General features: G+C 55.4%; 1 protein-coding gene across 2 annotated transcripts; it reads right to left on the bottom strand.

Annotated features, from left to right (window-relative positions):
• Positions 1–1,916: 1,916 nt before the first annotated feature.
• On the bottom strand, positions 1,917–11,107 carry PNOC (prepronociceptin). 2 transcript variants are annotated; one of them, XM_049819329.1, is made up of 4 exons: positions 11,088–11,107; positions 7,200–7,336; positions 3,114–3,626; positions 1,917–2,192 (listed from the first exon to the last, which is right to left on the bottom strand). In XM_049819329.1, exons 2-3 carry the CDS (start codon positions 7,317–7,319, stop codon positions 3,138–3,140), a joined length of 609 nt encoding a protein of 202 aa, XP_049675286.1. In that variant the 5' UTR covers positions 7,320–7,336; positions 11,088–11,107; the 3' UTR covers positions 1,917–2,192; positions 3,114–3,137. The 2 variants fall into 2 exon arrangements, with proteins under 2 accessions (XP_049675286.1, XP_049675285.1); XM_049819328.1 differs by lacking the exon at positions 1,917–2,192 and having other exon boundaries at positions 2,819–3,626.
• Between the last annotated feature and the right edge of the window lie 3,685 nt (positions 11,108–14,792).

The raw sequence follows: 14,792 nt of genomic DNA, 5'->3' as shown, positions 1-14,792 counted from the left end.
CGCAAGTTGAACATTGAACTGAGAAGTTGCCCTTTGATGCAAAAAACCTGGATGATTTTATACATTTTTTTTGGTTTAATGCATGTTGAGGTGAAAGAGGAACTAGAAAAGGAAAAAAAGGGGAGAGGAGAGGGGAAAGCGATGGAGGGCAGAGGGAGCCAAACAGGGACACAGCGGGGAAAGGGAAGCGGGGAGAAAAACACCACACTATTAAAAATTGCATCCTGGGAACACCAAATTGGTGAGATTCCTACCATTTTTGAGGGGTTATGGCTGGCCCCGTACCTGACCCTGACCTGTCCCACGCAGGAGCTCAGGGACCTCGGGTCCCAACGCACTGTGGGCAAAGCAAACTCTCCTCCTGGCCAAATTCTTCCCCCAATTAATTTTTTTAATTGCCAATCGCTGGCCAAAAAAGGCAACAGAAGTCACCCCTCTGCCTGCAGCTGGTTCGTCAGCCGGAGCCCGTTGTTAACCCAGTTTGCAAACTGGGACCCAACTGGGGACACTGGGGCCAGCCTGCAGGATGGCCACTGAGCATCCCTACCCCTCAGCCGCCAGCACCGTTTCTATGGCAATGCTAAAAAAAGTGCCCTGGTGCTTGGGTGGCGATGCCGGTCCTCTCCCCAAATAGGGGGGGCTCCTAGGACGGGTGAACCCCCAAATTTCCAGCTGGGCTGGGGCCTCCCCTGGGGATGCTGGGGGGGCTGTGGGTGCAGGCACCTTCGTTATCCCTACGGAAAAGGGGTGCGATGGAGCCAGGGAGAAATTCCCCTTCTTACTTAAATCCTCTTTTTTTCCCCCAAATAACGCCTCCCTTCCCCCCCCCCCCCCCGATCCATCCCATTTTTGGCTGCGGAGCATGTGAGCAACAGCACTGACCCCCCCCCAGCTCTGCAACGGCCCACGTGAGGGGGGATTTCTACAACCTAAAAAGCCTCCACTCTGGAAATACTGTAAATTTACAAAAATCTCCCTTTTTTTCCCCCCTAAAACCCTTTCCCAGCTGAGTGGGGCGATTCAATTCCCCCATGGTGGGGGGGCAGCAGGGACCTGCTCTGCAAGCGTTGACCCAAGTGACGGTCGCCAGTCGCAATAATATCGTAGAAACAGTAAACTAATTTATTAATCCTTTTGCTATGTACAAGTTTAATGGAGAAATCTTTGTATGAAACAATTAAAAAGAACAAGATCTTGGAATTATTTTTTTTTCTTTTTTTTTTCCGTAGGGGTTATTATATTATAATTTTTTTATTTATTTTTTTTACAAACAGTGAAGGGCAGCGCTGCAGGGAGTGAAGTTGCTCCCGGGATATGCTTTTTGGGTAGCAAATTAGGCAGGAGAATCAACCGGCTCCGATTATCCTCCTGGGAGCGACACGGAAAAAACCGCATCCCGGCGCAGGGACTGGGACGCGATGCATGCCGGCAGGGCAAGGGGACAGACGGGGACGCAACGAAAACACGCGCACGTGGTTTGTATTGCTGAGCAAAGAAGTCAACCCCGGAGGCTTTACAAAACTTTGAGGAAAACACTTAAAAAAAGAAAAAAAATTCAAAAAGGGGGAAAAAAAATCAAAAGTTTAAACATTTCCAGGTGGTTTCTGGGTGCTGGGGTGGGAGCTGGCCACCGTGGCGGCCATCGGGGTTGGGCAGGCGGGGACGGAGCCACAGTGGGACGTGACCCCTCGGCATCCCCCATCCGAAAAGTTGGAAATAAATCCTGTGGGAAGGCGAAAGCCACGGCTGGGGGATGCCGAGTGCTGCCAGGGAAGGCACTGGGAATGTGGGGTGGGGGATGATTTTCCACCAGATCCAAGGTGGCTTGTTCCCAGTGGCCGACCCACCAAAAAAACCACCAACCCAACTCCAAAAATCGAATTTTTTTTTTTTTTTTGCAAAAATCCCTTTTTTTCCTTGTTTTGTTTAAATTTCTCCCCATTCCCCCGCAGTCCTCTCCTCCCCCTCCCTCCCCGCAGCATCTCGCTCCCGTCGCCGGCGGAGGCCGAAATTCGTCGGGTCCTGGTTTAAATCTGGCTTAGTGCGTGAAGAGCAAAGTGATTTCTGAACGCGTGCGAGTCTGAAGCGCTTTGGGGTCCGTCAGAGAGAGGATGGAGGCTGCTGGGGTGGACAGGAGCAGGGTTAATTTTGCCTGTGCCTGGCGGAAGGTGCTGGGATGCGGTGCCGGAACGCTATAAAAAAATAAAAATAAAAAAAAATAGAGAAAAGAAAGGAAAAAAAAAAAAAAGAAGAGAAAAAAAAAAAGAAGAGAAGAAAAAAAAGGAGAAAAAAAAAGGAGAAAAAAAAAAAAGCAGCTGAGCCGAGAGCGGAGGGAGCAGGGGGGGCTCTCTCCCAGGGGCTGCGGGACTAGGGGTGCATCCCCTAATTCAGGGAGATGCCACCTGGGGGGAAAAAAAAGGAAAAAGAACCAAAAAAAAGGGGAAAAAATTTTAAAATTCTCCCAAATCGTAAGTTTGGGGTGGGAAGGGGGGTGGGAATGGGTGGTCTCGGCAGCTGCAGGGTCAAGGGACTGGGGGTCTGAGCATCCCGGCGTGGAGCCGGCAGTGGCGGGGGGAGGTGGACAAGCGGGTCCCTGGGGAGCGGCAGCGCAGGGTTAACCTGCTGCTCAATTTGGCAATATGAAGCTGGAGCGTTCTGGGAGGAATTACTTAATTTCTAAAAGGAAAAGCTTCCGCTTTATTGTAATTTTAAAATTTTTGTTTCAGATTTTGAGATTTATTTTAATTTTTCAATTTTTAAAATGGTTTTATTTTTGGATTTTCTACTTTTTTTTTTTTTTTCCTGCTTTTTGGGGGGAGCTGAACCATCCTTCAGACCTCTTTGGAGCCGAGGACAAAACCCTTTTACCCATCCTCCCTGGCGGGGCGGGGGGAGGCTGACAGCAAAGGGCCTTTCCCCAAGCACCCTCCGGATGCCAAGATGCCGAGAAGCTGCCCTCAGCATCCCTCCCCGGTCTCCAATTTGACCTTTTCAAGCCATTTCCAAATTTTTTTTTTTTTTATTTTATTTTTTTTGGCCCCCTTTTTTTAATTTGCACCTATGGACGCGTGGTGTAGAGGGGTAGAGGGTTGACTTTTTTGGCCATGGCGGACCTAGCCGGGCGGCGCGGGTCTCCGTTAGATCTCGTTGTGCTCGCTGATGCCGCCGGCAATGTCGTACTCACTGGAGCGGGGCGACATGCCCAGGTACTGCTTCAGGAACTCGCTAAACCTCTTCTGGTTGTTCCACTTCCTCGCCGACTTGCGGACCCCGATGAAGCCCCCGTATCGCTTCTGCACCCCCCTGGCCGTCGGTGCCGGCCACGAGCCGCGCGTCCCCCGTGGGAAACCGCCGAGTCGTCGGGAAATGTCCTCGGGTGGCTGCGGGAAGGCGTCCGGCGCCGGTTCGACGCCTTCGTCTTCGGCTTCCCGGCGCCGCAGCAGCTCGCTTACCTGCAGCGGGCTCACCGGCACCGCCGGCGCCGCCGCCGGCGGCACCGCGCCGTGCCAGGGATCGCCGGCGTCCTGGAGGTCACGGGGCCGCGGGGCAGCTCGGCCGGCGGCGGCGGCGCACAGCTCCCAGGTGGCCCGCGGCACGGCTTCACCTTCGCACTCCAGGATGCAGACCTGCGCGGGAGACACGGGGATGGGCGTCAGATGGGATTTGGTCTTCCGGGGACTGCGGGACACCGGACAGTGCTGGGTGGTGTACCCCAAATACCAGGCAGTCCGGCATCACCCTACATCCAGCCGTGCGTGTTGGGAGATGCTCACGGAAAGGTGCTGGCAGCTCATCAGCCCTTGCCTGGCCTCATTTGGTGAGGTGACCCCTCCCAAAACCCGTCCCTGGGCAACCAGAGGTGGTAGTGGAGATGCTGGGGAGCCATGGCAGTTGCTCAGCATCCCTCTCCCGACCCTCCCTAGACAGGTTCTGCTTCGCGCTGGATATGCTCCACATTTCCCCGTTGACGTCCACGCTTCCATCCCACCACCCCATGCTCCGCGCTGCTGGGTCCTTTAGCTGGGCGTGAGCCCAAAAAATCATCGAGTCACGGGACGGCGGAGCTGGGAAGGGACCTCTGGCATGTGCCCATGGCATGTCCTGGTGCCCGGGGTTGCTCCTCCCCAGGGGCAGGACTTTGCTCTTCACCTTGTTGAACTTCGTGACGTTCCTACCAGCCCATTTCTCCAGCCCGGCGAGGTTCCTCTGGATGGCAGCACGACCCTGCGGTCTACCATCCACGCCTCCCAACTCTTCATCATCTGCTAATTGCTGAAGGTGCGTCTGCCACATCGTCCCGGTCATTAATGAAGACGTCAAGGTCCTCCGGGTTTCAGTCCACCTCACTGCCCATTTATCTACCCTGTGCTTCAGCAGCTTGTCTATGAGGATGTCATGGGAGACAACATCAAAGTCTGATGAAAGTCAAGACGAGCTGGTTGTCTCACTGCAGGAAGCAATCAGGCTGGTCAAGCACGATTTCCCCTTCATAAATCCATGCTGGCTGCTCCCGATGACCTTCTTGTCCTTCACATGTTTGGAAATGCTTTGCAGGATGACGTGCTCCACCACCTCCCCAAGGACTGAGGTGAAGCTGACCAGCCCGTAGCTTCCCACATCTTCCTTCATGCTTTCCTCGAAGACAAGTGTGACACCTATCCCTCCCAGCCCTCGGGAACCCACCCCAATTGTCATGTCCCTTCAAAGGCCACAAGAGCAGCCTCATCAAGAGGTGCCATCAGGCTTCCTCAGCACCCATGGGTGCATCCCACCACGTTTGCGTCTCGTCTCTTTCCAAGAGGCCTCGTCCACCAAGGCAGGACACAGACCCAGCACCGCTGTGGGGTGAGAGCCCCAAGTGGGCTGGTGCCACCAAAACCAGCACCCAGGCGAAACCATCCAGGAGGATATTGTAGAAGAACCAAACTAAATAAATGCCCAAAGAAACCAGGGCTGGAGAGCCCAGAAGGGAAGGGCTGTCTTCCCTCACCTTGGAGTGTCTCCATCCCAGCATTATCTTCATGGTGGGCTCTTTTAAATGCTTAACACCAGCTGGGGGAGCCCATGTTGAAGCACATTGGCGTGTCTCATTGCCACAGGCTGTCTGCAAGACCAAAACCCTTGCAAAGACCTTCTTCGCCACAGGTTCATTAACTTCGCCAGGTGAGAGGTGCTGCAAGTCCCAATGTGGTGTCTCGGGGCTGCAGCTCAAGCACGTGGCTCTGCAGCAACTGGCTATTTCCATCCCCGAGGGCAGCCAGGCTCTTCAGACAAAAAGACAAAAGAAAAATAGTTGTCCCAAAGTGAGATGGTGACGAGGGTCTTGTATGCTGGGACACCTACGAGGGTCCTTGCAGAGACACTGGGGGTATCCTCTGCCAAGCCAAGATCCTGTCCTGGGATCTCCAAGGCTTTGGCAGGGTGTACAGCTGATGGACAGTGTCCTGGCAGTGCCCTGCATTGGAGACGAACGGTGGTGGATCACATGCAGGAAACAGCTCTGATGAGCACCAGCTAATAAGCTTCAGGAGGAATTACCCCAGGCGTCAGGCTGAAGACCATCAGTGGTCCTATCACTCATCCACAAAACAGCGCCATGAACATCCCAGGGTCCTTGGCCATCGTGCCGTGGTCTTAATTCACATGGAAATGGCTTCTGCTCGCAGTGTTTTGGGAGTTCTCAGCAAACACCAGCCAATGCTCCTCCACGTCCAGTGCCGAAATTACCTGGGGAGGCTTCTTCCTATCTTTGGTTGGCATGAACGGTGCCGCTGTGAGTTTGCACCATTCCTAGATGACTCGGGACCAGGATGTAGGTGATTCATCCACATCTTGAAGACCAGCTCCATCAGCTGGTCCCTGTCCTGTGCTGGCAGCTGCGATGCTGGTGCAGGCATGCCTGTAACTTCAGGGGGATCTCCTATTTCTACCTCTGAAGGATGGATCGGCCACGTCGCTGATGGGACTTCCTTGGCTGTTGCTTCGGAAATGGTGGAGGGTTGTATCAAATCCCACCACGATGCTTCTGCCAGCTGAAACTGAGTCTCAAAAGACCCCAGGTTCCTCTGCTCCTGGTTCAAACCACTCTGGCTTTGAGATACAGCCTTGCACGGGACCCATGAGCCACCAACCATCCCATCTCCTCTCCGTCTTGCTGGCCGGGGAAGACAGAGCAAAACGCAGCTCCAGAAGCAGGACCAGGCAGGAAGGGGAGGGCCCTGCAGAGACGCTGTTGCCTTCAGACTGCAAACCAACATTTTGGGGCAAAACCAGGGCGATCGCACCCCAAAATCTGGTGGCAGCGACATGCGACTGCAGAAGGCTTTGCCAGCAAGGGGTTGGCACTGGGGTGGCTCCAGGATCTCCAAGAGCCCAGGAAGTCTCTGGTCCCCCCTGGTTTTGGGGGGACATTTCCCAGCCCTGGGGGCTTCTCGAGCTGCCGGCTCCTTTCAGGTGGACACCTCAACCTGCCAGGATTTATCATCGCTGATAAATAGGCGAGCAGGTGCGGGGGGAGGAGATGGATAATGCCCCAGGGGCAGAGGGTAAACGGGAGGGAAAGAAATGCTGCTGGCCAGGATTAGGGGCTGGAAAAAGCCCAAAAGTCCATTTAATGGCTCTTCCCATCTAGTGTTGGAGGCAAATCAAGAGGGAAGAGGGGCTGTGGGGTGCCCCGATCCCCTAAAACTCTGCAGCTCAGTGGCCATCTGCAAAGCTGGCCCCATCCTGATGGGGCTCAGAGGGGGATTTTGGTGGCTCCTTGGAGGATGGGGTGGGGGTCCGGGGGGTTCCGGGGTTGGCGTAAGTGGGGAGAACGATGCTACAAGCCATGGGGGCAGGAAAGCTGGGGATTCTCAGGGTCTTGGGACCCTCCTTGGGCCATCACAGCCTTGTCCCCATCACTCCCAGCAGCTGATTTGGGGTCTGCATCCTCCCTCAGGACCACCTCGTTCGATGGTGTCCCTGGGGGGTGCCCAAGGAGGAGGCACAGTGATGGCAAGTGACATCTTCCCCTTGAGGCTCCATGCCGACCAGCAGCCAAAGCCCCCCCCCAACCCTGACCCCAAACCCCAACCCTGGTGCAGGGAGGAGGGTGCCCACCCAGTACGGGGGGATGCAGTTGGCGCAGCACCCATGGGTGCTACCCCCATGGGTGCTGCCCGTGGTGGGGGACAATCCAGCAGGCAGAAGGGACTTACGAGGACGTCGAAGCTGTCCCGGTAGAGGTGGCGGTCGCAGCGCAGGCAGTCCCCCCGGCAGTCACCCCGTGCCCGGGCGAAGAGGCAGAGTAGCAGCAGGTCCCAGAGCACAGCCCTCATGGCGGCACCGGCAGCAGCTACGGCGCAGGAGAGAGAAAACCCATCAAGCCGGGACGGCACCGTCACTGCCGAGCACTGAACCTGCACCGAAATGTGCCCGTTCTCAGCCCGTCCTCCCTCCCACCCCCCTCCCCCGCCCCAGACACACATGTTCCCAGTCTCCCTGCCAAAATTATCCTTTAGGAAAAGGAACGCGGCTGCCTCCTCATGTCCAAAACAGATCCGGCGTGTCCCGGCTTCATTTTTTCCAGGCTATCTCATGGCACAAGTCCCAACCGGGGCTTATTTTAGCAGGTGGACGTGGCGGGGCAGCACGTCCCCGGCTGTCCCCCGAGCAGGACGCTCCTTATCCGAGTATCACCGGAGCCGGGTGAGGATGTCCCGCTCCGGTTTCCACTCCTGGCTGGTTTTGGGGTGCTGCCAATTCTGTCTCTATCTTGGGAGGGTTCAGCCATTGCTGCCGGCAGGGATTGCCAGGATCTGAGCCTGCCCGGCGTGGAGCCACAAAGCCAATTCCCAAAGAGCCCGCTGTGTCCCATCTGGCTTTGCCGACATCGGTGGCAGGTGGCGATTAAGTGACATGACCAAGGCCGTACGCTTCCCTCCCAATTCCTGGCGATTTGTCACGACGCAACCCCATGGTCGTCTGCAAACAGGAGGGTTGGTCCTCCCGATTTTCCCTCCCTACTCCCTCATCCCAGGAAAAGGGATCTGACACTCCCGTGATCCTTGGAAGTGGGTCCTGCTGCTGCGTGGGGTCAGGTTTATAAACCGGCGAGGGGAAGAGATGGAGGTGATGGAGAGGAGCAGGACAGGGACGTGGAAGTTGGTGCTACCCTTGGTAGCATCCAGAAACCCCCGTACTGGGACGCTCGGGGGCGAGGAAGACCGCGGTGACGGTGGCTTTGCAACCCGCGTGTTGCTCCAGCAGCATTTCAGGTTGCTTTTTGGGGGGAGGGATGTTGAGCACCTGGGCAGGGGGTCCCCATTTATTTCCTACCCCACCAAGGTGGAGGGACACCCCCACTCACTCCTTGCAACGGAGGCAGAGCATCCGCAGGGGTCCCCGACCGGCATCACGGTCACCTCTCGTCCCAGCCAGCCGGGTGGTGACACAGAGCCCGGCGGCTCCCGGTTGTCATTTGCTGGAGGGTACGAGGGGAAGCTGATAAGGAGCAGGAATTAAGGCTTAATCTTCGTGGAGTCTCATTAAAACAGGCTGGCGGTGTGAGTCAGAGGCTTGGCAGAAAGCTCCTGGGAGAGGGCAAACACCCCCGAAAAATCTCTCAGCCCCAAAACGGGGTTCAGCGGAGCTGGGAAAGGGGCGGCAACCCACCCCCCAGCCCTGTCCCCACGTCCCCAAGAGACATCAAGTCCAATGTCCTGGGAAAAGCAGGTCACATCTGGCTGCGGAGGAGGCTCCGAGATTACGGCTCGGCTTTTCTTCCCAGTTAATTGAAAGATGCTATCGGGCAGGCGGGATGCGGTACCCTGCCAGCATCACCGGCCGGGGCAGGGGTGGGAAAGAGGGAACCAACCCCCCGCTTTATGCATCAGTGCCCCCCCTCCGTTAAATCAACCCATTAAAAGGGAAGGACCGAGTGCGGTGGATTTTTTTCTTGCTTCTGCCCTTGGGTGTTTAGGGCGAGGGCGGGTGGCAGGGCTGTGGGGTGGTGATGGCACGAAGCCCCTTTCCGAGTTTTGCAGCCACAGACCCATGAGAAAAAGCGGGATGCCTTTTTCCCGTTTTGTCCCCCTTTTCACCATTTTTTTCCCATGTTTTCCATTTTTCAACATTTTCCCCCCTTTTTTCCCTATTTTTCCTGTTTTTTTGTATTTTTCCCTGTTTTTTCCTCTGGGAAAACTGAACCTAGGCCCTATTTCCCAAGGGATGCACCAGCCGGTCCTGCTGCCCTCGTGTCTGGGGATGCCATCAACCCCAGCAAAGGATGTGACAGCCCCGGGATCATACCACAGCCACTCCCGCGGCTCCTCGGACACCGAGGCTGCTCCTAGGCACGAACCTTCCTCTTCCTCCCCAAAAACTAAACCTGCCCATCCCGGTGGGGGGGTGTGTGTGTGTGTCAGGATACGGCCACTCCATCCCGTCAAACAGCTTTGGGACACCCCCCCCCCCTCCCCGCTGCTACGGGATGCCCCAAGGCTGCATCCTCTGGAGTTTTCAATTCAGTTGAATTACCCTCATTAATATTTGGGAGGAAAAAAAAGAGGTTTTTCTAGAAATCCAGCCTGCGGTTCAGATAACGGCGGGGTCTGGTTATCCATCAGGACAAACGGCTTTTATTTATTGCTCCGGGTGGGATGATGTGGGAGATGCAGTCATATAAAAGGGCTGATTCGGGGGGCAGCGGGAAGGATGTGGGACGTGAATAACGCAAGGAGAAGAGGTGGAAGGGGAAGCAGGTGCTTGCCGAGATGGGTTTTATTCGCTTGATTTGATGCGATTTGGGTTGGGAGCTCACGGGCAGCGCTGGGGAGATGCTCCCTGCCTCTCCCCAGGGATGCTCCATCCCCTCTTCCCATGGGAGATGCTAAAAGCAGGGATTATCCCGGCAGCGGGATCGCCGCCGTCCTTCCCCGAACACCGTCGCAAGGCTTTAAAGGCAGCGATGCTCTCGCTTTCCCGGCTCAGGATTAGTCCCGCCACGTGAGGAGCACATTCAGGAGCTCCTCGCTTCCCACGCCCGGAGCAAAACTAACCTCAATTCATTTTTTTCCCTAATTCCCCCACTGCCTAAAGCCAAGGCCTGATCCAGAGGGCAAGAGGGATGCGACCGGGCAGGATCCGGCTCCGCTGGGAGCCAGCATGGAAGCAGTCGAAGCTTTTTCCAGTCAAAAAAGCGCAATATTGTCCAACAGTGTCCCCCACTGGCACCGGCTAAAACACTTCCCAGGCTCCCCCAAACCCTGGCAATGCCGCACGGCTTTGTGCCAGCAGTTTTGGGGGGATTTTAGGGAGAACCGGAGGGATTTGGTGGTGGTGGGGGGGAGGGTTGGCTACAGATGCCCAGCGCTCATCAGAAAAATAAGCGTTTCCTTTTGTCGATCCCCTTCAATCAGGTAATTGGCCATAATTGGCCAAAATTAGACGCCGCGGCACGACTATAAACACAGATGTAGGCTCGAGAGACTGAGAAAGGCTGTTTAGAGGTAAAAAATCTCGGGAAGAACATTTCTCCCTGTGTTCCCATGTCTCAGCCATTCATTCCTGCTTTTCGGGGGAGACTAAAAAAAAATTAAAGCAACAATTCCCCCCCATTTTCCTCTTTTTTTGTGCTTTTGGGGAGGGAAAAAGGGATTGCTTGCAAGCCGGGCATCTCCCGCAGCATCCCGTGGCGACCCTAGTGAAGTCCTGGCTAGAAGAAAAAGGGGCAGTAATACTGAATGGGGAAAGTCGCGGTGCGGTAGCTCCCAAAAAAATCCCCTAAAAAATCCTACTCATCCCAGAGGAACCCACCATCACGCTGTGGGCTTCTCCCTGGCCTCGGGCAGGCGGCCCGTGCCGACTCTTGTTGCATCCCTCCGGCTCCACTCCGATTGATTTTTGGGGCTGGCTGGTGAAGCCGAAACTTTTCCTCTCTTGGGATAGAGGGGATGGATTTCTCCCTCCGGGAAGATATTTCACTTAACCCTTAGCAGGGAGGGGAATATCTATTTGTGAATCGAAGCTGGACGGACCATCCTCGGACTCAAAAAAAAAACCCAACCAAGCCCCCCTAGGATGGAAAATTAAAGCGGATTTCCTACCTGCGGGTGTGCTGTCGGCTGCCGGCTCCTCTGATCTGTGACTCCTCCGGCGCCTGTGCCACGGTGGTATATATAGACGGTGTACACACGCGTCCCCACACCTCCCTCCCCGAACACGTGCGTCGCTGAGCCCACCCCCGGGGGCTGCCGGTGGAGGGATGCGCCAGCCGGCAGCTGGGGACCAGGGATGTGCATCCTTCCCCCCGCCGCCTCCTCCTGCATCCCTCATCCTTTCCTCCTCCCCAAATCTGGGGGGGCAGCCCCGAAAGAGGTGAGGGATGCCGGCCTCGTGGTTATCCAAAGGCGCGGTGTCTCCCAGCATCCCGGGAACGGTGGGGTTGGGATGGAGGTGGGGGGGGGTGAAGCCATTCCTCAGGAGCCCCAATGTCCCCTGCTCCAGACCTGGGGGGGGGGGGGGGGGGGTTACAAGGACCTGAAGGCGGCAGCAGCAGGGTGAGCCCCAAAATCACCCCCGCAAACCCCAGGGCAGCCCCCAGCCCTTCTCAGGGGGCTCTTTTCCCCCTCTCAGAGCCTGGAATGAGGCGAAGCCGGGGGGTCCCCAACCCCCGTTACCAACCCGTTCCGGCACAGCTGCGGCAATACCGCGCGGCTACCGAGCGCGTCGTGCATCGATGGCAAGCGTGCGGGTGGGAATAATTGATTTTGGGCTCGGCGGATGGTGGAGGGGGGGGAGCAGAAAATTCCAACTTTACATTTCATGGCTGATGGAAACGCCCGGAGAGCCAGACGCAGCCGCGTGCCGGCACCTCGCGAAGCGGAGAGACGGATTTGGCCACTCCGGCGTCGGGGATAGATGCTGCCTTGGTTTGGAAAGGCCAAATTTGTCTCGACCTTCAATGGTTTCTCCTGCAAACTAGCATCACCCTAATTTTTTTCTCCATTTAGGTGACCTGCAGCGCTAACGTTCATCCCTGCCGGCACCGGCGCGGAGCCAGGACCCCCCCAAACGTCTCTCCCTGCCCCACCTCGGCAATTAAATAATAAAATCTGCTGTGGCGCTGCGATCCTATCTTGGTAATTTCTTGTAACGACTCCCTGGGAAGGGCTGGAGATGGGAGCGAAATGCCTTTTGATTCAGCTACGGCTATTAAATAGTTGCATTTAATGCCCCCGGGTGAGACCTCAGATGTGCCAGTGCTTGGGCAGGCATGAAAAAAATCTAAGAATTGATGAAAATGTCAAAAAAGCAGTGAAATGGCATCATAAGAGTGGTTGGAGGGGACATGCCCAGTGCTGGGGGCAAGACATGAGCCTGGATTTTGGGTGTTTTAAGGGAAAATAGGGCTGGTGAGCAACGCATGGTGCATGGGCAGCCTGGGGCAAAACGGTTCCCCATCACACTCCCAGGCAAGTGCTGGAATAGGGATGCTGATATTTTTTTTATATATATATATTTATTTTTTTTTTTATATATTTATTTGAATTGTTTTTTAATATATATGTATTTTCTGCTTCAGTCTTTCCTTAACCACTTGTTTTTTCATTAAGGACATATTCCCTGGCTCTTATGCAAAGCCGAGCAGCAGCCGAGCCGGAGTGAGAAGGCTTTGTGCTTCTTTTGTCCTCTCCTGGGGTAATTTCAGAAGCTCTCGGGGCTGCCGTAACCTCTGCAGCCTCCCAAAATATTCATTTCTTGGTGTTTATTGAAGCGCCGTAGCCTTTTCTCCCCTAACCTGGCCAAAGGGGATTGCCTCCACCGCCCCTTGTTTGAGCCGGTGATGATGATGCTGTTGAGCTGGCAGGAGCAGGAGGCAGCAAATGACATCGGGGTGACGTCGTTTACGTTCTTGCTAATTAACAGAGGTGTGGGGGGGGAAGATTGACAGCCAAGGTGCCCAAAGCCAGCATGCTAGGCAGGAAAAATACCCATTTTTGCAGCGTTTCCAGGTTTTTCCGGGTCCGTGTGGATACCAGCAGCTAAACTCCCATCAGCAGTACTGGGGAGGGAACGGGTTTGGAATCAGGGGATGATTCACCCCTTGTAAAATTAGGATAGAAAATACAGACGCGTATTTTTTTATCAGGTTTTTGGCCATTTCTGTTTCAAAGTTGGGTCCGACCAAGCGCTCTCCTCTGCGGTTCGGGGGGTGGAAGAGCATCCCCGATGAGGCAGAGCAGGAGGATTCGAAGTGACAGGCAATTAGCATCGAAAAGCAACGATCCTTTTCAGAAAGAGGACATAAAGCAGATGGGATCTGGCGCAAGGGAAACATGGAGAGGATGCAAAAGCTGCCTAGAGGACACAGGAGCTGGAAAACTCGGGAGCTGGGAAGTTGTGTTGTTCCCCTGGTCTCGTAAATCCCTTAAATGCCACAGCCGGAGGGGCCGAGGACATACCCAAGCCTGCATGATGCATCCCATCTTCACTTTTGGACGCTGCCTGATTATTTTCCTAATTAACTCTGGGCATTTATAGGGCAGCAGTCCCCTCCATCAAGAAAAACATCCCCCTGAGCATCACCTCCTCTCCCAGCCCCAGCTCGGGTACCACCACCCAAGAGGTGATTTTTCCAGGTGCTTTTCAAGAATCAGGTGCTCGATGCCAGGGCCGCATCCTGCTCGCAGGCAGCCTCGGTGAGGTGCTTTAATAAGATGAAGCAGCAGTTCAAAGGGCTTCGTCACCCCCAATTTGGGGTTGATAAATGCCAACAGTGGGGTACAGACCGATGCTGCTGATTTACTCCCATCAGCAATGATGGGGGGGCTTTGAGCTCTGCCCCGGCGGGGTGAGGATGAGCGTGATGAAGGCTCAAGCCATTTCTGTGCCCCTACAAGCAGCTCAGGGCCGGGGAGGGGAGCGGGGCCAGTATCCTACATCTCCTCGCCGAGCTAGGGCTTGCACAGCCACCGAACACCGCAGCCGGCCGGGTCCTGCTGGGCGACAGGCCAGGACTTGCCGGGCACGACGGGAACCCGTTTCCATCCTCTGCTGTTGATAAACCTTAACTGAGGTGCCTGGCTCCGGGCCACACGTGGGGACCGCTGGCAGCCCTGCCGAGGATGCTGAGGGTTGCCCAGAGACCCGCTTGCACTGAGCAGGAGGCAGATGCTCTGAGCAGGGGTGCGGGCAGGCAGAGAACCCCAAATTTAAAGGCGGGGGGGGGTGGGGGGGTGGGGGTGGAAAAGCAGCTCTTTGCCAAACCATGGGGACCAGGAGAGTGGGGGGTACCCTCCGGCTCCATCAGCGTCGAGGCGATGGGTGCTGAGGGTAATATTGCAACTGAGCTGGAGCTGATTCAATTCACCGGGTGGGAAAATAAACCGCTTTTCACTCAGGTTAGTTTTCTACCACTTTAGAGAGTTGGATGAACTCGGGAAGGGGTCTGATGGGCAGCAGGAGGACGTGATGGAGCAGAAAGCATCCTCCCATGCGGTTGCAGCTCTTCGTGGGCAAAGCAGCACGTAATCCTCTGCCTGGTCTTTACCCTAACGTGGGCAATAATGGCTTCATGCTGCGTCTCCAGCAGGTCCTGGCTGAAATGAGTCTGAGGCCAAGAATAGACAGGTTGAAGGACTTGGGAGAAATGTTAAGAAAAAAAACCTGAAAGGGAGGGGAGAGCAATCCCCTCCTGTACTTTGCATCAAGCAGGAAAGAAGGAAAGATGATATTCCTACAAGGGAAGAGGGACTAGAGCAATTCAGCTTGAGGCAACGTCTGAGAAGATCATAATTTCTTCTTGGTGC

Source organism: Accipiter gentilis, chromosome 16 (assembly GCF_929443795.1).
Source record: "Accipiter gentilis chromosome 16, bAccGen1.1, whole genome shotgun sequence".
NCBI classification, from domain to species: domain Eukaryota; kingdom Metazoa; phylum Chordata; class Aves; order Accipitriformes; family Accipitridae; genus Astur; species Astur gentilis.
The sequence above is the reverse complement of the archived record's forward strand: the minus strand, read 5'-3'. Positions and strand labels throughout refer to the sequence as shown.

Bases quoted from the DNA above. Each gene is read 5' to 3' on its own strand.
- PNOC (XM_049819329.1), bottom strand. From the start codon at position 7,319: ATGAGGGCTGTGCTCTGGGACCTGCTGCTACTCTGCCTCTTCGCCCGG. The intron at 3,627-7,199 runs GTAAGTCCCTTC...TCTCCCGCGCAG, and splicing joins GGGACAGCTTCGACGTCCTC to GTCTGCATCCTGGAGTGCGA.